The 25,478-nt window shown below is 50.5% G+C and overlaps 1 protein-coding gene across 5 annotated transcripts; it reads left to right on the top strand.

The window, feature by feature from the left end:
* Window positions 1-46: 46 nt before the first annotated feature.
* On the top strand, window positions 47-25,455 carry SRD5A1 (steroid 5 alpha-reductase 1). 5 transcript variants are annotated; one of them, XM_045442532.1, is made up of 5 exons: window positions 47-547; window positions 12,010-12,176; window positions 16,042-16,143; window positions 17,608-17,758; window positions 23,554-25,455. In XM_045442532.1, exons 1-5 carry the CDS (start codon window positions 267-269, stop codon window positions 23,618-23,620), a joined length of 768 nt encoding a protein of 255 aa, XP_045298488.1. In that variant the 5' UTR covers window positions 47-266; the 3' UTR covers window positions 23,621-25,455. The 5 variants fall into 5 exon arrangements, with proteins under 5 accessions (XP_045298488.1, XP_045298474.1, XP_045298481.1 ...); XM_045442518.1 differs by having other exon boundaries at window positions 67-547; window positions 22,683-25,455; XM_045442525.1 differs by lacking the exon at window positions 23,554-25,455 and adding an exon at window positions 21,571-21,919 and having other exon boundaries at window positions 67-547.
* Window positions 25,456-25,478: the final 23 nt, after the last annotated feature.

Genomic DNA, 25,478 nt, shown 5'->3' with positions numbered 1-25,478 from the left:
ACAGCCCGCGGTCGCGCGTGCGCAGAGCGGCGAGGGGCGGGGAGCCGGCCGCGGGGGCGGGGCCTTTCGGGCGCGGTGCGTCGAGTCCCACCCGCCCGAGCGGGGCGTCTGCCCTCGGGGCCGCGGGGGGCGGAGGTGGGGCTCGGTGCCCGGCGTCTGCGGCCCGCGCCGGCCTGAGGTAACCGCACCTCCCGCCCCCTCGCCGCCGCCCTATAAGTTGCCCGGCGCGGACGCCGGGCCATGGGGCGCGCCCGCTGTCCCCCGCGATGGAGCCGGCCGAGGGCTCCCACCTGGACGCGCTCGCCTACCTGGAGTGCGCGCTGGGCTTGCTGGGCTCCGTGCTGCTGAAGCTGGTGCGCTCGGCCTACGGGCGCTACGCGTCTCCGCGCCCCGCCTGCCGCGTGCCGGCGCGGGCCGCCTGGGCGCTGCAGGAGCTGCCCTCGCTGGCCGTGCCGCTGTGGGTGTGCGCCCGCACGGCTGCCGAGCGCCTCCGCCACGCGCCCAACCGCGTCCTCCTGGCCATGTTCCTCGTCCACTACGCGCAACGGTAACCGCGGGCCGGCCCGCGCCCCTCCGCCCGGCTCGCTGCCTGTGCCAGCCCCGGTGCCCTCTCCCGGGGTCCCCTCCTCACTGGTCCCCGTCCCTTCCTTCCTCCGCCCGGTGCCTCCTTCCCCGACCCTCCCTGCCGCACCTCTCCGCTCGCCCTCCCGTGCTGTCTCCCTGCTGTCCCCTCCCCGGTGTCCTCTCGGGCGCCTGGACCCCCTCTCCGGCCCTGCTGCCCTCGCCCTCTACCCCGCATCTTCCAGCTCCTTCCCCGGTGCGTGCGGACGGTTCCTTTAGCGCTGTTAGTCTGGGAGAGTGGGGGAGACGGGTAGAGAGGACTGGAAAGGGAAGAGGACTGGAAAGAAGAGAAGGGCTTTTTTGGTTTTGGTTTTGGTTTTGCAAAACTTTGGTCGAGAAATGGGTGTGTTACACGGTAAGACTGGTCCGTGTTCTCTTCTATGAAGACGAGATTCTCTGACCCAAAGGTGAATGCAGATGACCTCAAATTATCTTAAGCAATGGTTTTTGGCTCCTTTTTGTGCTTTTTCCATTTTGGTCTCATTGTAGTGGGTGGAGCTGTTTTTATCTAGCCAAGTGATCACCTGCAAGCTGGAAGCCTAGTTTTCTAGAACTGCATGCTTGGTGATACCCCCTTTACCATACATGGACTGCATGCACTTGAAGGCATCATGTGCAGAGACCTTCACCCCTACATTGTGCAAGGGGTCCCAAGACTGTGGGAGTAGCTTTCCAGCCAATGACCTTAAAGACATAAAATCTTTAAGGAGACTTCCAAATGTTTTGGTAATTTAAAATGGCTGTGCCTGAAATCTTCAGGTCTCCCAGTAAGTTGGGGCTCTTTCCAGCTCTTAAGTGTTGACTTTTACACAGCTAAAACAAATGGCTGAACAAAAGTTTCAACTCAAAATTTAAAATTTTTCATTCAGGGGCACCTGGGTGTCTCGGTTGAGCGTCCAACTTCAGCTCAGGTCATGATCATGGTCCATGAGTTCGAGCCCCACATTGGTGTCTGTGCTGACAGCTCAGAGCCTAGAGCCTGCTTCGGATTCCGTGTCTCCCCCTCTCCCTATCTGTCCCCTCCTCGCGATCTCGCGATATCTCTCTCTCAAAAATAAACATTAATTTTTTTTTTTTTAATTTTCATTCAGACTTCAAACAGCTGCACAGTTTAAGAGGATGTTCTCGGCATCTGAGAGAGCTGGGTTCACTTACTCTGTAACTGGGGGCAGTTGACTTGACCTCTCTGATTTTGGGGCCCACCTCACAACACCCACTTGATAAATAGGAAAAAGGAAGCATCCGTGCGTGCCCCTCTTCCGGACTATTCTCGCTTCAGGAGTCCCTGGTTCAGTGTGTCCCCATCTGCATTGATGCAGGTGCTTTAAACAGGCAGAGTCAAATGTTCAACAAAGGCTTTCTGAGTCCTGTGTTCCTGACTCTCCATGATTATTCCCATCAGCAAAATTGTCCGACTGCTAGTTTTCTTTTGTAACATGTTTGAGCATTATTGCAATTTGAACGTGGGTACAGTTCTCATGTCTGCCTACGTTTCTCCATAAACATGCTGGAACACGTGTCCGTCCATTTTTCTAACGGCCAAAAGCAAGTTCTGGGGTCAGACTGCTATGTGGTCGGGTCAGATCCCAACCACATCACCGGGGGACATGGGATAAGTTACAAAGCTGTTCTGCACCAGGTTTCCCATCAATGAAATGGGCACAGTGACGGTGCCAGCCCACAGGACCGGCATGCATTTAAATAAAGACAACTCCATAAAATGCCTGCACAGTGCTGGCAAATCTAAATGCTCAGTAGACAGTTAGCAACCCCGTTCCATACCACTGTGCAGATGGGCACATGTACATGTACTCCAGATACTGTTCGTGGATGCCTGCGGCCAGTCTCAAGTACCAACAAGAAGTTTCTGAAGACGTGACACTGAAAATGTGTAAAGGGAACACTTTACAGAACTTTGAAAGCCTGTGTTGAGCTTTTTAACTTAAAACATGTTTCATTGTTTCTGAGCTCACTGTAGTGGGAGACTGGTTGAATGCAGCGTCCCCCGGGGCCAGAGTCACCTTGAGCATGACAGAGCTTTACTAGACCATTCAGATAGGGGAGGCCACTGAGACTCAGAATTCAGGTGTTTTACCCGCTGATCACAGGATCATTGCACAAGAGAGTGTTGAGACTAAGCCCTGATTCCAAAAACAGTGGTTTTAAAAACGACTCCAGAGAATTTGCTAGGTCAGGCATGGGTTTTTAACTGGCTGGGCTATTTCTTTTTCTTTTTTTCTTTTCTTTCTAAAGTTCATTTATTTTTGAGAAAAAGAGGCAGAGACAGAGCATGAACAGGGGAGGGGCAGAGAGAGAAGGAGACACAGAATCCTAAGCAGGCTCCAGGCTCTGAGCTGTCAGTACAGAGCCCGATGCGGGACTCGAACTCATGAGCAGTGAGATCATGACTAGAGCTGAAGTCAGATGCTTAACTGACTGAGCCTCCTGGGCACACCCTGACCCCCCCCCCCGACTTTGTTTTTAAGTTTATTTGAGAGAGAGAGAGAGAGAGAGGGAGAGAGAGCGAGCAAGCACGAGCCAGGGAAGGGCAGAGAGAGGGAGACACAGAATCTGAAGCAGGCTCCAGGCTCTGAGCTGTCAGCACAGAGCCCATATTTTCAAGTCCTACATGTTATAGTACATCTATAGCCTGTGGGTTTTGGGACATTTGTTTTCAAATAGGGAAGATCAACATTTTCCATTCTACTCAAGCAACTAATTTATTAAACGGTCATTTGACCTAAGTGAGAGCTCGGAACAGAAACGCAAAGAGCATTTAGCACTTGTTGTAAAGCATCCGGCCAACCCAGCCAGCATTTGTGCAACCCCGCCATTTGCACGGGGCCCTGCCCAGGACACGGGACTGAGGAAGACCAGACACTGTGAGCTGCGGAGGCCCTGTGCTGAGCTCTGAGATCACCCAGGAGTGAGGCAGGGCCCTGCCCCAGGGAAGTTTTAGCCACCTGAAGGAGTGGGGAGGACCAAAGGCAGGTGCAGAGGCTTTCCCACCGTCAATGGGAAAGGGGGTGTTTGCTTACAGGAGAGGGGCAGCCCACGTGTCTTCATGCATTTATTCGGCACACGTTTCTGAAGATTGATTAACATACCTGGCACTATACTCATTACTGGGGATGTAGAGACAAGATACTTCCTTAAGGAGTGCAGGAACGCAAGACGGAAGAATCTACAGGATCTTCTTGGCAGAAGAGTCAGAGAAGGAGGGGAAGAGGGGATAGGTGTGGGAAACAACGTCCCGGGGCCCTGAGCACTTCCCCCATGGGCAGGAAAGGACATTTGTAGGCGCATTTTTAATCCATGGCAGACAGCACAGTCCCACAGCCCTGGACGGTTACGGTGTGCACCTGAATCCCGTCTGCACTGAGCTCCCACGCTGACCGCAGGGCTTCTGGGTCCTTGAGGGCTCGGGTGGTATCTTCTCACACCACCCTTGGTTTTGCTGTGCGTGGAGCGGTGCCTGGGGTCCTGCAGGCAAGCGCGTGCTGGCCATTGGCAGTGGTTCCCTTCGGGCACTCACCAAGCGTCTGTGCGTCTGCAGAGTCCCTCGGTATGGCTCCCTAGACTGCCCTGGCCCTCCTGTTCTGCTGCTCTCTCTCCTGCCAAGCAGGTTTTTTTCAGTATTCACTGAGCCGAAGGCTGCCCTTGCTCATGAACTTCTGCTTCCCACGAGGCAGTGAGTTAGTGAATGAGGGAGTTGCTGGATTTATTCATTCGCTTGCCCGTTTAACCGTTGCCAGGAAGTCCCACTTGAGCACATGGCACTGGTTACCACCGAGGCCCCAGTGACCACCTTTACCCTGAGGCAGAGGGAGAGAGCTGGATGGCCCCCGGAGGGCAGACTTTCAGATGCCCACAAGGCCCTCGTCATCCTAACACCCTCCCCCAAGGTCTGTGCCCAGCCAGATCTGTGACCTTGCAGGACCTCGATTCTGTTGTTAACCCCTGATTGTGTTCCCCAAAGAATCTCCCCTACATCGACTCATCCTTTCTCCTGTTCTGTTCTGCTGGTGGCCCCTTGGGGAGAGCCAGGCCCTAGCCTCACTTTTAAATGTGGCATATGCTGGGGCGCCTGGGTGATTCAGTCGGTTAAGCATCCAGCTTTGGCTCAGGTCATGATCTTATGGTTTGTGGGTTTGAGCCCCGCATCAGGCTCTGTGCTGACAGCTCAGAGCCTGGAGCCTGCTTCAGATTCTGTGTCTCCCTCTCTCTCCCTGCCCTCCCCAGCTGGCACTCTGTCTCTCTTTCTTTCTCAAAAATAAATACACATTTAAAAAATAAGTAAATAAAAGTGGCATATGGCGTGTGTGATGTTAGAAGATGTCAGGAAACACTGGAGGTGGGGGATACACCGAACCCCTGGCCCTTGCCTTGTGGACGCAAATAATTTGAGAGAAAAAAACCTTTTATACAAAAGTATAGAATTACAGGTAGTGAAATATTCATCGTGTCTGTAACCTTGCCTTAAAAGCGCACAGAGCTTAATTAAGTATGTGGCCTTATAGGGATCTGTGCAGTTCGTTGCAAAAGAGTGTTACAGAGGGGGGAAAAAAAAAAAAAAAAAACCCAAACAGGAACTGATCCACATCTTGGAGGTGCTGTAGAATTCAGTGACGTTGAATTGTTGAGAAAAAAAAGTGGTGACAGCCTGTTATTAAAATTAACAACCATTCTCAGTTTTAAACGTCTAAAATGATTAAGTCGACCGTTACCTAAATGGCTGCCAAATCACCAAAAGGGGTGTTTTATTGTACCTGGGACATGATGTCCAATTGCTTTTATTTCGAGAGTCAAATCACTTGCTGGATGAACATGCTGTTTCTCTTTGCAAAAATAACTACATGTTGTTATTCTAGTTTGCTGGGAAAACATTTCAGGAGATAATTCTCATAGTTCAGTTTGTGAATTACGTGGTCCCACAGCTCATATCTGGATTCGGAAACCTGAAAATCAGGGGCACCCCGGTGGCTCCATCGGTTAAGCGTCTGACTCTTGATTTTGGCTCGGGTCATGATCTCAAGTTTTGTGGGTTCGAGACCCCCGTCGGGCTCCCGGCTGGCAGCATGGAGTCTGCTTGGGATTCTCTCTCTCTCCAAATGAACAAATCAATAAAACTTTAAAACTATTAAAATAGTAAATAACTATGTCCGAAAAGAAACATTTAACATTTTAGAAACCTGAAAATCGTACCTTAAAAGTTTAAAGGATCGTGATTCCAAGTTGTTGCCCAAGTGTTGACGTCTGATGGGGATGCTTCCCCTCAGGTATTTCTCCCTCCGAACAGACCACACCTAGCACACGGGCGTGGACTTACTGACCAGTGAGTTGGGTTTCATATGGCATCAGTCTCTCTGGCTCGTAGCCCAAGAAAACACTCCATGCACCACAGGGCTTGAGAGGGCGAGGAGCACGGAGCTCTGGTCACCACTGTGCAGCAACCACAGTGACACAGGCTAGCTTTGGTGACCTTTGTTCTTGTTGGTAACCCATTTCCCTTCCCAGGTGTTTACAGAATACTTTCTGTTTTCCTTAACATCCGGGAACTTGCCTGCAGACACTCTGCGTGTCTACTTGTAGTTAATTTTGCCCAATCCTCCCTGAGCTCTTCCGATGGCGATCACAGACCTTCAGCCTGGGAAGCCTCATTTCTCTCCCTCTTACTCCTCTGGTCTGTTCCAAACGTATGAGGGGCCAGGACTTGCAGTCCATGCTGGTACCACATGCAAATAAACCTGCAGTCGAAGTATGTGCTCCTTGTAGAAGACTTAGAATCGAAGGAAGCGTTTAAAAACCACTTGAAATTGCGTCACTTAAAACGCTGACAGAATTCTAGTGTATCCTTTTCCCCCGTCTACCATTGTCTTTAGGAGGTTTGGGGTTGTCTTTTCAAAGCAGTAAGGATGTATACAGGCATAAACACACAATCTTGTTACCCCCTCCCTTTGTCAATCAGTATAATAACGGCAGTGTCCTTCTGGCTCAGTAGAAACACTTAACGAAAACGACCATGTCATGTGCCGCGGGGTGGCCAGGCAAGGACAGCCCTGGCACCCCAGTCCTGCTTCTCAGTGTGTCCTGTGGATGCAGTAGATAGAACACCTGGGAAGATGACATTGCCTGAGTGGGTCTGTCACCGAAGTCACTGTGCTCCTCTGAGCCCCCCGGGTCCTGATCTGTTAAATAGGGTAATAGTAACAGGTTTGAAGTGTTAAAAAAAAAAAAAAAAAAAAAAAGCATGTTGTATAGGATTAGGAGTTACTAGGAACGTTTCATCGGGAACAGTGAGAAACACGTACATCATGCTCTGTGCCCAAGCCTGTAAACTCACCCAAGTGGGAGACAGACAGGAGCCCCACAGAGATTCTGAAAGCTCCCTGTCCAGCCCCCTCGCCAGACGTGTCCCACAGCCCTGGTGGCCCGACAGCCACAGAGATGTGCACGTTTCCATGGCTAAACACAACTTGGTGGAAAGTAAGTACTGTTTCTTTACACGGGACAGAAAGAAAGAAAATAAATAGGATATTGTTACATGGTGGAGAACAAAGCATCAGATTCAGTCCCACACTCCATCTGACGAGTTGGAAAACAGAATCTCTTTGTAGCTCCCTGGGACCTTACCGTTTCATATCCTTCAGCTCATTATCAGAACCGAACGTGGATTTGTGTAACACATCACCGAAATAAAGTATTTTTAAGTCTGAGCACGTCACAGTTTGTCTTACAGATGATTTCGGTGTTCGGGGATTTTCAATTTCTGACTTCATACCTCTTCTCGAAGAGGGGTAGTGTTCATTCCCTGTGGTTCCGTGCGGAAGGGTGCTTATGCACGCAGATGAGACACCACGTGCGAAGGGCTGTTGACACGCGGGCCTGTCATCACCGAGGCGGCCTGGGCTCCAGAGCACCGGCTCGCGACAAGCGCTGTGTGGCTCCAGCACACGTGTCCACCTTCCTCACTGAGCCCGGCCCCGCATCTTAAAGAGATCCTACGCCTGGGGTCCACTGCAACCCTTGGTTTGCCCTTGTCCCTCTAGAGACTAGATGAAGGTTCGGATAAAATTCATGCCCAGAAGCCCCCGCACCCACCCACCATTTTGGTTCCTCATGGGCCCAATTCAAAGAAACCCTTTAGGGGCCCCTGGGTGGCTCAGTCGGCTAAGCGTCTGACTTTGGCTCAGGTCATGATCTCGAGGTTCATGAGTTCTAGTCCTACATCGGACCCTGTGCTGACAGTGCAGAGCCTGCTTCAGATCCTCTGCTCCCCACTTCAAAAATGAATAAACGTTTATTTAAAACAAAAACAAAGGAAACCCTTTCTGACATGCTGCATGGACTACCAAGGCAAAAGAAGTAAAGCTGAAAGGAATAGCCTAAAAGGAGAAAGACCATCCAAAAACTACCAAGATCGAGCAGAGTGGTTCGCCTGGGAAGGTGCGTTGCATCTGAAGACCTCAGGGCCAGGAGCACTTGACCCACGCTGGTGCACGGAGCCTTTTGGAAGGTGGGGGGAGGGGGGCAGGAAGATGTTATCTCCCCGCTTGAGGTCTGAAGGCATAGGCCGCATCGCCTGAGCCAACGTGTTCTACTGACCCCGGTGGTTTTATGGCCAGGCCTGTGGACGTCCGGGTCACTGCTGTCCCCTCAAGGGCAGAGATAAGAGAGAAACAGGAGAGGTCTGTGTCGACCTTTCTGAGGCCCTATTTCCAGTCCTTGCCACTTTTCTGAAATTCACCTTCTTTGAGACTAGAGAGAAGTGAATCCTCTCCCCGGGTCCTTTACGCACGTCCTTTCTGGGCTCCCCCAGGACACTCTCTGGAGCAGATCAGTGCGACTCTCTCTCCCATTGCGTAGCTGAGGACACAGGCGTGCTGTCCCCACCTCGTGGCCCAGACGGACCCCGGACCCAAGGGGCTGGCTGCCTGCAACCTGAGTCCTGGGGTGTGGAGGAAGCGAGCTTTCTGAGGAAGGCAAAGTGACGTTTCCAGAGTGTAACTCCTATTTTCATTTCAGTTGGAGGTCAAAACTGCTTTTTCGGAAAGGGCCAGATAGTGCTTTTTCTAAGCTTTATGGACCAAGGGACAAAGTAAGGGATATTGAGAAAGAGATATTTCACAAGACGTATACTTGTAAAATTCACGCTCTGTTACCTTAGTGTAATTTTTGTAACACAGGTGTGATGGGAAGCATGGAATTCTTTATTTGGTGGGGGGGAGGGGTCACATTCCCTTTTTTGGCCTCAGAGTCAGTGTGCATGCTTCCCAATACCCACAGTAAGCATTCACCCCTTACTGCTGATGGGCAATGAGACTTTAGCTTTGAAAATGTCTTCACGTGTGTGGGTTCTACCAAATATTAATTTCAGTCCACAAGTTTCTCACTTTATTTATGTATTTATTTATTTAGAGAGTGAGTGCACACGAGCAGGGGGGAGAGGGGCATAGAGAGAGGGAGGGGGAGAATCTTAAGCAGGTTCCACGCTCAGCATGGAGCCCGACACGGGACTCGATCCCATGACCATGAGATCCTGACCTGAGACAAAATCAAGAGGCGAAATCACAGTTACCTGACTGAGCCACCCAGGCGCCCCGACAAGTTTCTGATTTTAATTTAACGTATTCAGATTGCTCGAAAGGCATCTCTGGAATTCTAGACTCTTCTGCCGAGGGTTGTCCTTCCGAATTCTAGATTCTTCTGCCGAGGGTTGTCCTTCCGAATTCTAGATTCTTCTGCCGAGGGTTGTCCTTCTGAATTCTAGATTCTTTTGCTGAGGGTTGTCCTTCCGAATTCTAGATTCTTCTGCTGAGGTTTGTCCTTCCATGCGTCATTACATCGTAGATGAGTCTCTTCCACTTGGCTGGGGGCAGCTCCTCAATTATACAGTGAAATAGGTTTTGAAATGTTCAAAACACACTGGATTTCTAAGCTCTGGTTTGAGCTGAGAAATCACATCCATTTCAAGTTTCTGTGAGAATGGAGATCTCGCTGCCGGTTTTGATTTCAACAGCACAGAAAGTAGTCTGGCATGACCTGTGGTTCAGACAACGTCCATTTTTGCTGAAGTGACTAACATAGCATAGGTTTTGCACAAAAGTGATATTTTGCCTTATAATTTTAGGTCGAATTCCCTGAGGAACCCTATCAACTCTGCAGCAAAAAGGCTAATTTCCAGAGCCCTTCAAAACGCAGTAATAGTGGTCAAGGGCCCTTTTCCTCATAAAGAAAACGTTCAGTCTTGGCTCTGAACTGAAAATGGTGGTTAGGTCCAGGGAGGGACCATCAGGTTCACTGCTGACACTGTTAATTCAGTCACACACAATAGATTTTGCAGGGAGTCTGGGGGGGGGGGGGGGGGGGGGGGGAGGCAAAGTACCTGCTGATCCAGAGGGTGGCTTTCAACACCTGACATTGGCACGGGCTGTGTAAGTCTGCCAAGTTCGTTTCCACCCCCAGCAGCTACAACACCCTAGCAGATCCCACCACGGGTTGTACCGAGTCAGTGCTTCCTCAATGGCGGAGGCACTGTCACCATCAGTTGCTGCTCAAGGACCATTTAGAGCCAACTCGGCCTCGGCCCCCACCGCTCAGCGGTACGGGCGACACCCGGGACCAGGAAGACGGCTCGCTCAAACGTTGGCCTTGATTTTGGACGGTTTGCTGAACTTCACTCCTGGCGTCCAGACTCCTGGAGCAGCCGTCCTCACCGAAGGGCGATCCCACGCTGCACGCCGTTCTGCCATCTGAACGTGCTTCTTGGCCGCAGGCGGCGAGCTCGGGGCTGGCACGCGGCTTTCCTCGGCTAACCGAAGGGGCACCGGGCAGCTTCGGTGCTTGCGGCCTCATTTGCATTTCTTCTGTAAAACTGTGTCACGCGTTTCTGTTTCCAGTTCTCCGTTTTTTTCCTGACCGTCGCTTTCCCATGTGTCGGGGACAACGCGGCGGTGACCTCTTAGTCCCGTCGTGCCAACCTCTGGCGTGGTCTCCCGGAGGAGTCCAGGCGTCATTGTGAATCACACCCGCTTTGCTGTCCAGAGCAGTAATAAACTGAGCCACACTCCACCGTACCTCCCGAGCACGAAGAGCCCGCTTCCCTGTCTGTGCGGGACACGTGTGCGCTGGTAAGAGAATAAGGTGCGCGGTACAGGGACACAGGCGGCACTCAGAATGCCACCACACGGTGGTTTGCGGCGCTCCGAGCAGGGACACGGACAGATGAGGCTTGAGACGCGACACCAGAGACCGCGTGCCCCCCCACCCCCTCCCCCCATCCCCGGGTCTGCAGGCCCCTGGGTGAGCAGCCCCAGGCAGGACCCAAGCAAGTGACCATGGCCATGTTGTGGTTTGGTCAATTTTGAGGATTGTACACGGCGTGTAATCATCGCCACATTCAAGATACAGAACGGCTGCGTTCCCGTCAATGTCCCTGTGCCTTTCCGAAGCCATCCCCCTCCCCTGACTCCAGTTGTGCCTGTTGGAACTTCCTAAATCTACTTCCGTTTCTTTCCTTAAGAGATGGCTATTCAGCCTGTCGATTTCTCCTTGGGTCAGCTTTGGTCGCCTGTGTCTTTTAAGGATTTTGTGTATGCTGTCCAGATTGTCACATTTATTGGCATAAAGTTGTAGATGACAGTTCTTTACTATCCTCTTAAGGCCCATGGGATGTGTAGTGACGGCCCCTTTCGGTGTATTACATATTGATGTTACAGAAGGAATTCACACTCCAGTATCGCCTCCTCTTTTCTTCACAAGGGTCACTTTCTTGTCCTTACGTTTTCTCTGCCTAAACTTTCAGTAGTGTGCTGGAACAGAGGAATGTGGCCTTTGAGTTACCTGGGTTTACACTTGAGCTCTGTGACCTTGGACCGATTGCTTAACCGCTGTGAGTCCATTCTATCTCCCTACCCTCCCCCCCCCCCCCGCCCCCACCAAGAAGGTGTAATGGTGTTTCCTGTACGGGTGTCTCTGAGTGCTGTGAGTGAGGTGGTGAGTGCTCAGTGAATACAGCCACTGTGCTGACTGATGACATGATGGTGTCCCCACATCCCACTGCTCAGACTAGAGCAAGGGAGGATCGTGCACATTCCGAGAGCCTCTGGAAGCCTTCGATTCTCTCTCAGCGTGTCTGTTTCCCATTCTGTATCATTAGAATCCTGAGTTTGCGCACCATGATGAGCATTACTGGAACATGGTGGATTCTTGATTGAGCAATTCTGCTTTGAACATAGTAAATGAGGACCAGTAGTACTGATGATGACTTGTGTACAAGGAAGGAAGCAAGATGAAAAACCCAAGACTTTAAAGAGAATTGCGGAAATGATGTTCTAGACCATCGGTCTGTGTTTTATTTAAATTTGTTTCTGTTTCATGTTTCCTAAGGTCCTTGATTTTCCCGCTTCTCATCCGAGGAGGAAAGCCGATGCCCCTGTACACGTGTACGTTGGCGTTTACGTTCTGTGTCTATAACGGCTACTTGCAGAGCAGATATTTGAGTCAGTATGCGGTGTATGCGGATGACTGGGTCACTGATCCCCGATTTCTAGTAGGTGAGTGTCGCCCCGGTGATGCATTCTGTCGTTCAAGTCATAACTCGGATTGTAACGTCCCGGTGGCTCCTAGATAGAAAGCCCACGCCTGTTGAGCGAGAGAAAAGTCTGTGACGGTCCATGACCTGGCGGCAGGGAGGCTGAGCGCCGGAGGGAGAGTCAGGTGGTCCCAGCAGCAGCATGTGACGCAAATGCCTGGCACCATCGCCCTCTTGGCACTAAAAGCACAGATACCTGTCCCTAAAGCGAGCCTGAAAATAGCAGCGGGCAACAGTCTCCAGCAGAGAGAACAGCAGACTACGACTGTGGGGTGTGGATGCTAACTGGCCATGTCACCCAACAGAGTCGTCAAATCAAGCCTCCCACGGTTTCCTCCAGAACACGAGAAGAAGTCAGACCGGGTCGCCTTCCAACGAGGCAGGAAGAGTTTTCTGATTATACTAACTTGAATAAACTCTTAGGTTTGCGAAGTTTTCAATTTTTTACCGTCCTTATCGGTGAATGTAAATTACCGTACATTTTCAAGTCCTAATTATAACCTCGTAAGTTCTGAGCCAAAAGGAAAATAAAACAGCAGCAGTCAAAAAGATTGGCAAGCGTGTGAAAGAATACATCCTCTCGAGGCTCTTGTGTATAAGGAGATTGCTTCTAAGTTTCAGAGCGCCTCGTGGCTTCCGGCTCCAGCCCCGTGACACGGACTTCCCCTGTCCGCTGGCCTCTGTCTGCGTGAATGTCTGATCATGGAGAGCCTCACGCTGGGGCGCCGCTTTGTTGATGACGAGGCGTGTTCATGTTTCTCGATCATATTTTTTTCTGTGAGTTGAAATTCTCGCTCATCATGCCTGGGCATCATGGCCGTGGGCGTGTGCCTCCCCCACCAACCCCGCCAGATGAAGGATGGGCAAGAGAGTCCCCAGGGGGCTCGGCAGCTCCACAAGCCTGCGCCTCCACGAAATGCCAGACCCAGGTTTATGTTGTGGGTGCAGTGCCCCCAGATGCTTGCTTTCCTCACCCGCCGTTTGACTACCTGATTTCCTTCTGCCCAACCAGCAAGAGAAGGAGGAAGAATGGGCTATGGTCGCTGTGGTCGCCCTGTGGAGAAGATCCTGTTCTCTGCCAGGAGCCACACACATGCTTCCTGCCGCCCCAAGTTCCTGAAAGGGCAGAGATTAGGGTCCTTTCACACGCACAGGGACGATCCGATGGCTAAACACCTGCTCAAGATCTAAACTGAGTAAATAGCGAAGCCCGGGGTTCAACCATTTCACTGTCCTGGTGCCCCCAGAGCAGGCAGTGAGGGACAAGGGAAGGGAGGTTTTAACGAAGGGATACAGGCTTTAAACGTTTATTTGAGTTTCTCCCGCAAATCATTTCTGTGATGAGTTGTTTGGCTACTTTTGATGAACCACGGCAAAGCAAAGAATCCTCTTGGTATGTGAATTTCAGTGTCGTTTGCAATAGCAGGGCAGACAGACCCCGTCACCTGCAGGTGTCGCCGAAGCTGGTCTAAAATTAAAGACTCCACTAAATTGTATGCAAACCTCTCAGCTTCTCTACCGTTGAACAGAAAGAATCAGAAATGAAAAAAATATATATAACGGTTGGGAAACAAACAGGGCTACTTTTTTGGTGTTATATTGATTTCATAGAGTTTATAGTTTTTGTAAGGAGATAAACATGAAATGACGTGAATATTTAGCAGCATTTATGATTCTTACCATGAAGAACTAAGCAAATAGCAATAATAGTAATATCCTAACAAAAAGTTTTTCAGAGCAGCGAAAGTGGTTAACATAAAAGATTACATACCAAGACTTTACAATTCCTAAAAACAGTTCAATGTGTAGCTTAGATGAGCGCAAATACTAGCTTTCTTTACCAACCTGGGTGATAAAGGGAGCTTATCTCCGAGAAGAGATATAAGTCAAACATGGAATTGTGAGAACATAATTCTTTCTGGAACCACAAACTGCGGGACAGGTCACCTGGAGGTGACATACTGAAATGCAAGACAGGTATCGAATCGACTACAAATTTATGGATCTAGTAAGTGACTTATAATACATATTGCAAAATTTGGTATGAACTCCGTAGAAAAACCTGCCTACAATTGGTGAAATCGGAAGGAAGACATTTTCCAGAAAATTCCAGAAATGTTCTGGTCCTGGCTGTGGACCAGAATGTGTCACGTGTCCCTGTTGTAACTGACAGATGATTTCATGCCACTGGGATGACTGGGGACTCATTACTGACCAGGCTACTCCAGTTGTATGTTTCCTTGACAATGACTTGAACTCCACCAATATGCACCGTCCCACCTTCGCATTTCTCTAGTGTCAGAGAGTGATCAAACTAAGTCAAGTTATTCCTTTTCTAAAATTTTTTTTTAACGTTTATTTATTTTTGAGACAGAGAGAGACAGAGCATGAACGGGGGAGGGTCAGAGAGAGGGAGACACAGAGGTGGAAACAGGCTCCAGGCTCTGAGCTGTCAGCACAGAGCCCAACACGGGGCTCAAACTCACAGACCGCGAGATCATGACCTGAGCCGAAGTTGGCCGCTTAACCGACTGAGCCACCCAGGCGCCCCAAGTTATTCCTTTTCTAAAACACTATTGGGCATTTTACCTCTTCTTGTTGGAATGAAGACACGTGATACTAATAAATCTCCTTTTTTTTTTTAATTGTTTTTAATGTTTTTCTTTTATTTTTGAGAGACAGAGAGAGACAGCATGAGTCAGGGAGGAGCAAAGAGAGAGGGACACGCAGAATCCGAAGCAGGCTCCGGGCTCCGAGCTGTCAGCACAGAGCCTGACGTGGGGCTTGAACCCACGGACCGCGAGATCATGACCTGAGCCAAACTCAGACACCTAACCGACTGAGCCACCCAGGCGCCCCAATAAATTTCCTTTTTAAGTGATGAACAACCTCTGAAGGCTTTTCAGAGCCAGCGAGGAAACACCCAGGACGCCACTGGATGTCCAGGGAGAGCCGTGGAGCCAGCAGCAGAGGATGCTGTGGGGAGCTGGGGGTGTGACTGACGAGTGGGCAGGTGGGTGGCAGGCGAGGCCGTGGATGTGCAGGAACCTGTTCCAACAGGGCTATAGAGAAAGAAAAGCGGAGTGCTGGAAACGAGCTACCAGGAACCACCACCCCGGGAGCCCGTGTGCAGCTAGCCCGTCGGGGGCGGGGGCAGCGTGTGCCACACGAGGAGGCCGGCCACACCGCGCGTGTTTTCCGCGAGGACCGAGTGAATCTTGTGGGCCGCCCCATGGTTGGTGACGCTACCTCTCCCTGGAAAGGAGCCCTGTGCCGGGGTCCTAGGTCATGTCCAAGCATGCCAGCCCTTAGACGTGGGCCACGAGGTCCACGTGTTTAGGGCAGGTTCGATTACACAGTAGTGGTATTAGAAAAACAGAGCTCTAGGGGCACCTGGGTGGCTCTGTCGGTTGAGGGTCCGACCTTGGCTCAGGTCATGATCTCGCAGTTCCTGAGTTCGAGCCCCGCGTCAGGCTCTGTGCTGGCAGCTCAGAGCCTGCAGCCTGCTTCAGATTCTGTGTCTCCCTCTCTCTCTGCCCCTTCCCAGCTCTTGCTTTCTCTCTGTCTCTCACAAATAAATAAATGTTAAAAAAATTTTTTTAATGAAAAACAGAACTCTATTTAGCAGACCTAACAGCAGTGCTGTATAAATTATTTTTCTAAATGAAAATCATATTAATTATAATGATTCTTATTGTCATTTGTGGCTAACATGGTTTGCTAATAGTGAATAGAACAGATTATAGTAACACCGTTCATTCAGGCTTGGGTTTGTGAATTTCGTAGTTTATTGATCATAATACTCTTATGTATTTTCTTATCTTTAGGTTTCTGCTTATGGTTAATAGGCATGCTGATAAACATCCATTCCGACCATATCCTGAGGAATCTCCGGAAACCAGGGGAGACTGGATATAAAATACCAAGGGGTACGTACTGAAAAATGGAGAACTGATTCTCAAGTCATTTCACACGATGCCTCACTGTTGCAGTTTTGTCGGGATCCAATAACTAAAGCATAATATTGGCCGCAGGTTTTTGACATGAGTCACAATTATTGATGGCAATCGCTGTGACCGTTGTTTTATCAGATTCTGGCTAACTGAACAGTTTATTAAGGAAAAAGGAAACTAGTCCGATCTGTGCGACAGCATAGACTAGACAACCAGTCCTCTCTCCGCAACAATTAAAATCTTTGGGTAAAGGTGTTTTTTTCATCTTTTAAAATGCATCCACGTGGTAGGATGGTAGAAAGGAAGTAATAATCATCGAGGGGGCAAAACCTGGGTGAATGTCGGAGGCCAGGGCCCGTCTCGTGAGAGTCCATAACCACCAGCGGCCCTCACGTAGGTTTGTGGCCCAAACGTGCACCTCAAGCCGTGAATTAGGACCCACGTGACCCTAGGGAGGTGGTACCTCATGCACGTAGCCTGTACAAGCCCAGATCCCTGAGGGGACCTGCCTTTAACCCAGGCCTCAGGGAGCCCGATGGACCACATGCCACACAGTAAGGGCCATACTCAAAAGTGGCAGAACCCACGAGAACATGTGCTACCACGAGATCTTAGAGTTAATAGAAACAGATCATAAAGTGATTACCTAATTGTTTAATAACTAAGAGGGATTGAACTTATGAGAAAAGGAGTAATACACGATAGAAAGAACTAAGTAGATACAAGACAGAAAGCAAGACAGCTTCTGAAACTGAAAAACGTTAAATACTCAGGAGGTAAAACTAAAATGCCAAGGGCCCATGACCAGGACTGTCTCCACCCCCAGTCTGACTTCTGGCCCCTCTCACCTGCTCTGGTCCTCCTCATGGCCCACCTCCTGCTGTATGCCACGCTTTCCTTGTGCATCACGTTGGGGTTTAATGTTCTAGAACAGGAGGCAGGGTCTGGTCCCGGTTCACCCCGAGCGCCTAGAGCAGGGCCTGGTCTGTGATGTAGACTGAAGGGTCTGTGAACATTGAGGAGGGAATGAACGAAGGACGGAAGGAAGGAGTCTGCCCTTGAAAATTATTATTTTCTTCCACTTTTGGTCCAGGGCCCTGTACAGGTCCGTCTTCTTAAGCTGGTTCGTTAATTGTTATCCTGTGTTCTCTGTGTTTACTTGGGTGTTACCAGTGTGATTCATGAACTAGTGAAGGGATTTTAAAAGGGTAGTTTTATATTCAGATAAATGCGTAGCTATTCATACAGGTTTATGCCACCAGAAAGTGTGGTATGAGACAGTAAAACTAGTAATGTTGGGTGTTTCGTTCACTAAAATTCTCTGAGTTGTTTTTCCCGGAGTTGGATTTATGTTCTCCAGGTAGGTATCCACTGCTGCCTCGTAGGTCAGTAACGTATCACGTTGTCGGAAACGCCCCACTTGCCTGTGTGTCTTTGCAGGAGGCTTATTTGAATACGTAACAGCAGCCAACTACTTTGGGGAGGTGGTCGAGTGGTGTGGCTACGCCCTGGCCAGCTGGTCCGTTCAAGGCGGGGCCTTCGCGGCCTTTACCTTCTGTATTTTAGTCTCCCGAGCACAGCAGCACCACCAGTAAGTTCTAAAACACTCTTGGCACATTGCGTCTGTTCTCGGGCCTCATTCTAACAATTTTCAGATTCCATCTCTGAAATGTTAACATGCATTTGAATTGCCAAAGCCTAGCGTATACCGTGGGTTAGCCGACCAAGCGCAAAACCACGCACACGTCCCAAGAATAACCTGTTCCGAGGGACCGACAGGTACACGTCAGCATCATTATTTGCTCCGCCCCTACTCTGAGCCTCCTCGAATTTTTGCCACTGGGCCTGATAGTCAAGTGAAATGTCAGGCAGGGGACCTGCGGTCTGACTGGGAACCCGCGGTTTACAGTGGAGAATGCTGACCGCCAGGGACAGGGCGCAGAGGAGTGCCGTGCTCAGGAAGCCTGACTTGGCCATGCACCCGGCTCCTTCATGCAAGCGTCCTGTGCCCTGCAGCCCCGCGGTCCCTGTCAGGCTCCCGGGCTCTGTGCACCCTCGAAATCACGTTGTTCTCCAAAGTGCAGGGCCATAACCTCTATCCAGTCCCCAGAAGGGCCTGTCACCATTTGACCAACAGGAATGCATATAAAACAGTCCAATGGGGCTGTTAAAGCTGACGTGAACTTAGGGAGCTCCTTGCCCATCCAACACGTGAAGAGATGAAGCTCCATGAACGAAGCCTCAGGCTTCTTGGAAGGGAGACATCTCGGGGGGCGCCTGGTTGGCTCAGTTGGTTGAGCATCCGACTCTTGATTTCAGGTCAGGATCCCAGGGTCATGGGATTGAGCCCCATGTCCGGCTCTGCACTGAGTGTGGAGCCTGCTTGAGGTTCTCTCTCTCCCTCTCTCTCTCCCTCTCTCTCTCTCTCCCCCCCCCCCCCTTTGCCCCTCTTCTCTGTTCATGCTCTCTCTCTCTCAACAAAACAAAACAAAAGATTAGAAGGGAGAGATCTCGGGCCTTCCCCTGATGCCACAGCGATGATGGAAATATGGCACAGGCACTCACCCTGGTGCCCACGTCGATCGCTCGTGCCCTCCGAGCTAGACAGGGCGCTGCCCTGCTTCCCTGGCTTCATTCACCCAAAAACATTTCCTGGAGGCCTTTGATGCTGGCAGGCATCCGTAGAGATGCAATGTTGTCTTCCTTCATGGCGTTTGTCACCGCTTGGGAATGAGGAAGAAGGACAAAGCCAACAGAAGAATAGATTGGTATCATGGCATAGTGGAAAACACACAGACTTTTTAGAGTCAGAATTCCCAGGTTTCTTTCCGGGCTTACCACGTATTGAAAGATGCAGAGAATTATTACCGGAGACACTGATGAGAACGGGCAGAACCGGACTGTCGGTTTAGCTAATATTTGTGGACATTACCCCAGAAACATGCGAGTTGAGATCGTAGGAGCACTACCCCACGTGGCCAGGTGCTCCGTTGTGCCCCATACCGACAGCAGGGACCTGGGCCCAGGACCCGTCTTCATCCAGAGCTGCTGAGAAGGATGGGGGCAGAGAAGAGCCCCCACCATGGAGGGCTCAGGAAGGGGACGCACTGTGAAAAGTGGCCGAAAACAGGATGATTTGCTATGATGGCTTGAGTTGTGTGTCCCCCTCCCCAAAATTGGTTGCCATCCTAACCCACGAGAGTGACCTTATTTGGCAATAGGGGTCGTCACAGATGTAATTCGTTAAGGGGAGGTCACACTGGAGTAGGACTGGTGACTTTACCAGGAGGGAAGTCAGGACACGCACACAAAGAGGTCACGTGAAGACACACGTCGACGGCCGTGGGAGGGTGCAGGCAGGGGATGCGCTGACACCACGAACTGAGGCTGCCAGAAGCCGGAAGCCGGAAGAGGCAGAGCTTGGGAGGGAGGACAGTCCTGCCCACCGCTCCACCTCAGACTTCTGGCCTCCAGACCTGGGAGAGAATACATTCCTGTTGCTTGAAGCCCCCCAGGGTGTGGTCCTTTGTTACAGAAGCCCCAGGAAATGGGACACCAGCCTTTCAACCATTTAAAATCAATTGGGCCAGAACTGAAGGCAACACGTATGAGTTTTGAAGCCCTCCTTCCTCCTCTGCCGATGATGCCACACCAGGATGCCTTCAGATCTCGTGCTGGTGCAGAACGCGTCTTTCGTAGAAAGCATTTCGTAGAAAAATAACAGTGACCACAACAGTCAGTGGATCTTGGCCCAGCCTGACGGTCCTGTGTTGCTGGGGACCTCTCCTCCCCTCCTCCCCTCCTCCCCTCCTTGTTCCTCCTCTTACCCCCTCCCCTCCTCCTTCCTCCTCCTCCCCTTCCTCCTCTTCCCTTCCTCCTCCTCTTCCCTTCCTCCTCCTCTCCCTCCTTCTCTTCCTCCTCCCTCCTCCCCCCTCCTCCTATCCCTCCTCCCCACCCTCCTCCCCCTTCTCCTCCACTCCTTCCCCTCCTCCTCCTCCCCCTCCTCCACCTCCCCTTCCTCCTCCTCCCCCCTGCTCCCCCTCCTCCCCTCCCTCCTTCTCCCCTGGCAGGGGCCCGAGACCACCTTCTCATGAGTAGCATCACCTCTGGAGGAAGATGCTATTCTTGAATGTTTGTTACATTAGACAGTAAGAAGCAAATATTGACTAGTTTCTAATAGTAGAAGCACATGAGATAATACTGATATTTTAAGAAATTGGATCAGAGGAAGATTGAACAAAGAGCATGCCAAGTCAGTTGTAAAGATGTTTTCTCAAATGAAAACAGGAAAATCTCTCTTCAACATTTGAATAGGAAACATATAGAAACAGAAATAAATCATTTCATTTTCCAAATAAAAGTCTAAGGTACTAAAAATCCAAATGTATTCTTGGCGGAAAGCTTCATGAGTTGAAAGGGCTCTTTTTCATTCATTCGCTACTTATATTGATGTCAGTGCAAACCCGATTTTAATTGCTGAAAAACTAATGAATTCAGCTTAGTGGCAGTATGTTCAGAAATGTTGGATTTATAAGCTGAGGACAAAATAAAAGCTATCCTTTTTTTTCCTTTAATAATCCAATGAACCCAGCTAATTAAACTTAAAGAAAACAATCCATGGGGCCCTTCCGAGCACTGTATTTGATGTATTATAATGTTCTCAAAGCATATTTTACTAAACGAATTTATTTCTATAATTAGATGTGAGGGATTTAAATTCACAGATAATTTACGAATAATTAAGCTCTAGGTCGGAAACATCGGGTCAGCTGTGCCGAGTTGCTAGCAAACTGTTTTGAGGGCAAAATGTCAAGGAATTATAAAGACGGCTGTTTTCATACCGTTCTCTTCCCCGCCAGCCCCTAGCAGCCGTGCTCATTAGTGGAGCGACGTTCTTGGTGCCCAAGCTTCTGCCGCGTCCCGCCAAGTGTGCTAGCCTGTGTGCAGATGTTTGCTTGTTCACACCAAAGTCCTGCAAGTTGGAGGCCAGCCGTCGAGGGCAGCCTTGGAGAAGGGACTCTGTTGAAATAAAATAAAGAAATATGCAGTGTTTCCCCAGTAAGTTTTTTTTTTTTTTTAATGTTTATTTATTTTTGAGAGAGAGAGAGAGACTGCAAACGGGAGGGACAGAGAGAGAGGGAGGCACAGAATCCAAAGCAGGCTCCAGGCTCCAAGCTATCAGCACAGAGCCCAACTCAGGGCTCGAACCCACAAGCTGTGAGATCATGACCTGAGTCGAAGTTGGACTTTGAGCCGCCCAGGTGCCCTCATCCCATTAAATTTAATGTCACTTAGAAAAACGAAGTCAGCACGTCTTCAAGACACTATGACAGATGGCATAATGGCCTAAACATATAAGGACACGCCAGAATAGGTTTATGAAAGACTTCCTCCCTCTCACAGCTCCCGTCACCAGACTTTAACAGAAGACAGGAGTTGTGAGCACTGGGAGGACGCTTCCTGTCTTGTCAGTGGCCCGTGTCCACCAGGGGAGACTTCTTCGAGAGGAGCTTGGGGACACTTTGGCTGTTTGTGAGCCGGAAAAACAGTCAATGCTTTAAAGAGTAACTTAGTAGACGCCAAATGTGATGCAGTGTTCGACAGGGGCATCTCACTTTCCACCCTAGTTCGGGCTCAGCGAGAATAAAATCAAGACAAAAAATTCATGTCAGTGTCACCTAAGTGACACCTTTGATTCTAGGGACAGAACAACAAGGGAGAAAAAGAGTAGAAATGGTGCTGCCCTCCCTTTGAAAAGACTGATACATACGCACGTCTACATATCTTAAGATACAGTCTCTCGAGGTGGATTTAAGATCCCAGGGATGTACGCGAATGAGAGAAGCTGAATCATTTTAACAAAGTAAATTTTATTTCTATATGATGGTTTCTGTGAGATGAATTTAACACATTTGGCAAACCCATCCTCATCGGGGGAGAAAAGTCTGACGCAGTCCGACGTCATACGGAGCTCAGCCGCTCATGCGACAATCCCGTGGGCGTGCGTGGGCCTCGCCGCCCTGGTTTCGCGGATTTTGAACTGCCCTTTGCTCCCGTGCGCGGTGCGTGGCACTGCTGAAGGTCCCGGGTCCTAGCAGGCCTGGTCCGTTCGGCTTCTAAATAACGTAGATTTCTCGCAGATCTAGAGGCCAGAGGTCTGGGGTCAGGGACCAGGATGGTGGAGTTCTGGTGAAGGCCACTCTGGGTTGCGGAGGGTACCGTCTCTCTGTGCCCTCACGTGATGGGGGTGGGGGGTGGGGGGCTTTTTTATCGGGACCGGAGGACAGGATCCCATTCCTGAAGGCTCCACCTCCCAAAGGCCCCACCCCCTAATACTGCCACAACAGGCACTAGGTGTTTAACATATATGAATTTGAGGGGGCGGGGGACATGTGCAAACGGTGGCACAGGCCCGCAAGAACCTCTGTAACCAGAGAGCATGTGGCACCTTTTCCCGTACTTGGCGTTGCAGTCGTGAGCGTCCCACGCTGAGAGGCAGGCGCCCTTGTCTCCAGGCAGGTCACTGATGTGGAAGAGAAGGGCTGTGACCGTGGCCTCGCGACAGAAGTGACACTTGCTCCAGAGTCCACCCACCAGCTTCCCACTGGTGGCTTTCCGGCCGTTGAAAGCACACCCAGCAGGCAGACACGCTGGGGCTCCCCGTTTGCAGACTGAGTGTGAAACTTACCTGAAACCGGCAGATTTTGCCAATTCCCTGGCCGCTGGCTGTTGCCACCTGTTTCTGCCCTGTAAACAAAGAGTCGCTTTCCACCATGACTTTCCCTGGGTTTATCTGTTGTGCTTATGGAAACTCCTTCTTTTCTGCCCATTTCTCCATCTCCTCAAGTTACTTGAAGTTTTCACTCCATCCACTTAGCCGCCACCCTCCCCAGCCAGCCAGTACCGCGGAACCAACGGGCGTCAGCCTGGCTGGTGTCATTCATATCAAAACTGAAAATACCTGTTTGTTCCGAGTGCAGGGTCCCGTTGCGTTCTCCCAGCTTTGTCCGAGAGCCCCCGGGCGCGTGGCTGGGCGCACATCTCCCCCACCCCGGTCTGGAGGCACCGTCCTCTCCTGGGGAGACTTCCTGCGGGAATCTGAGTCACCACAAGTGCCGGTCCTCTGCCCCAGTCTGCATGCTCCCGGGGTCTGCAGACCTTGCCCCCCCGCTGCATTGATCGGCACCCTCACACGCCAATAACCTTCGTGGGCAGCATGAATCCTGCTTTCATGACACAGGCAGAATCAAACTGTGCACCTGAAATGCCGAACTTTTTATTACTACTTTTAAAAATCTCTGTACTCCTGCATAATGAAAAGTGACAAAATCATTTCCTTTTCTTAGTGTGTGTGTTTTTTTGTTTTTTTTTTTTGTCTGATTTTAGGTGGTACCTTGAGAAATTTGAAGATTATCCAAAGTTCAGGAAAATTATAATCCCGTTTTTGTTGTAAATTTGTTGTCAGTGGATGGTCTCCGACTTGCCACGTTTCAGTGATGTTTCTCTAGGGATCGTGTAAATGAATTGCTTTCTGTCATTTTCCTGTTCCTTCATCTGTTTCAAGATTTGCTCTAGGAATGTGTTCCTGGTAAGTGCGTAAGCTGCCTAACACCAAGCTAATGAGACTGAAATGCAGGCTGGAGTAGTGGGTTGCATGCCGGCTCGAGAATCTGCAGCTCTGGGTCATTCCAGCTGACCACTTCTCGGGTTTTGGAGTCTCCTCTTTTGGCTGCATACAGCTAAGTGGGCACGAGACCAGGATTACGAGCCATTTCTGACGGCCTCCGTGGACTGAAACATGTCATTGCCCCTGTCCTACCCATACCAACCATCAGTTCAAGGCCGGAGGTGATGTTGCCCCCTCCCCTGATAAAGGCAGAACTGTCTCCATGGTCCTGCTCACCCCGCTGGGTCAGCGAGGCCAGGGGGCACCCAGAGTGGTCCCAGCCCCAGGGAAACGTCCAGGCTCTCACTGGAGTGCTGAGCAGCAGAGAACTCGGGGGCAGAGAGAGGAGACACGGGGCCAGCTGAGGCCTGGACAAGAGGCCTCTGGCACCTGCGGCATCCTGGCTCCCCGGGTGACTAGACTACAGGGCAGGGGGCTGTGTGCACTCATGTAAGGGGTAAGGCGCTCTGTCCCCCACCGAGAGGACTTCTTGGAGGCCCTGGTGGGAGCAGGGAGCCCCTTGTGCTGATCACCACAGGCACCAGCAGTCTCTGGTTTAAGATGATTTTTCTTCCTTCCAGGTAGAACTAGCAGGTTTTAAAGCACTTTTTTCTCAGTACCCTCAGTATCCCAAAACAGGATCTTGAAACAGAATGTCTAACTCTAGATGCCCTTGAGAGGTCCGCGGAGGTAAATCATAGAAATAAAATGGACCACATACTGCCTGATACGTAAAAGATATCTCAGAAGGCTGAGAATCTGTAAAAGAAATCTAACAGAAGGCTACTAAATCTCTGGGCCACTCTGTGAAGCTCTGATGGGACACGTGGCGGAGGTCCCCTCCTGGCTGTGGCAGCAGTGCCTCAGTGTCCACCGCATCTGTGGAGCCAGAATCTGCAGGAGGAGGGGAGGAAGGAGGAGACTGTTCACTCTGATCCGCTGACCTGCTAGGTGGGTGGCTGGGGGCGTCCAGAGCATGCGCGGCCCCAGAGCCCCCCATGGGCTCCCCGACCCCTCTCCTGGCTGACCTTCCCAGCCACGGTCTCGCCCCTCTCGAGGTTTTATGTAGGAGCCATGTTCTCGGTGTTAGTGATTTGTGGAGTCTTCGTTTGATCTCAGAATTACGCAGCCAACGTCTCCGATGGAACTATGCTTCATTGTAACTGGGGATAGAACGTTTTTGAAGAGAAATTTTGGTATTCAATGCACTTGGTTCCTTTTTCTGAGCCTTTTCCAATTACTTGAGAACACGAAGCAATAAATATTTTGGATCTCCTCGGGAAAACTCAAAAGTCCAAGCAAGTCACGATGGATTTGGCTGCTGTGCTCTGGAAGGCGCATGTGGCCGGGAGAAGGATGCCAGTCTGAGAGCCGGAGAAGCTCGCCGTGATGTTTTTCTCCTTTTGTGAACGGCCCGAGCGAAGGAATGCTTGGGTTGACTCAGGCTTTGATGTGTGGTTCATGCTTTCACCCGCCCGCACTGGGGGGACGATTGATAGGAACAAATCTTCCATCTTGCCTCTCCGCCCTCCCTCCCTTTCCTAAAAACCGCCACTTAGCAAATTGTCATCAATTACCGTGTTAATCATAACAAGGAGATTAATAAAATTACTTCAAGCCCAGTCGTTTTGTGTTCAGGGTTACT

This window comes from Leopardus geoffroyi, chromosome A1 (genome assembly GCF_018350155.1).
Source record: "Leopardus geoffroyi isolate Oge1 chromosome A1, O.geoffroyi_Oge1_pat1.0, whole genome shotgun sequence".
Classification (NCBI taxonomy): domain Eukaryota; kingdom Metazoa; phylum Chordata; class Mammalia; order Carnivora; family Felidae; genus Leopardus; species Leopardus geoffroyi.
The sequence above is the reverse complement of the archived record's forward strand: the minus strand, read 5'-3'. Positions and strand labels throughout refer to the sequence as shown.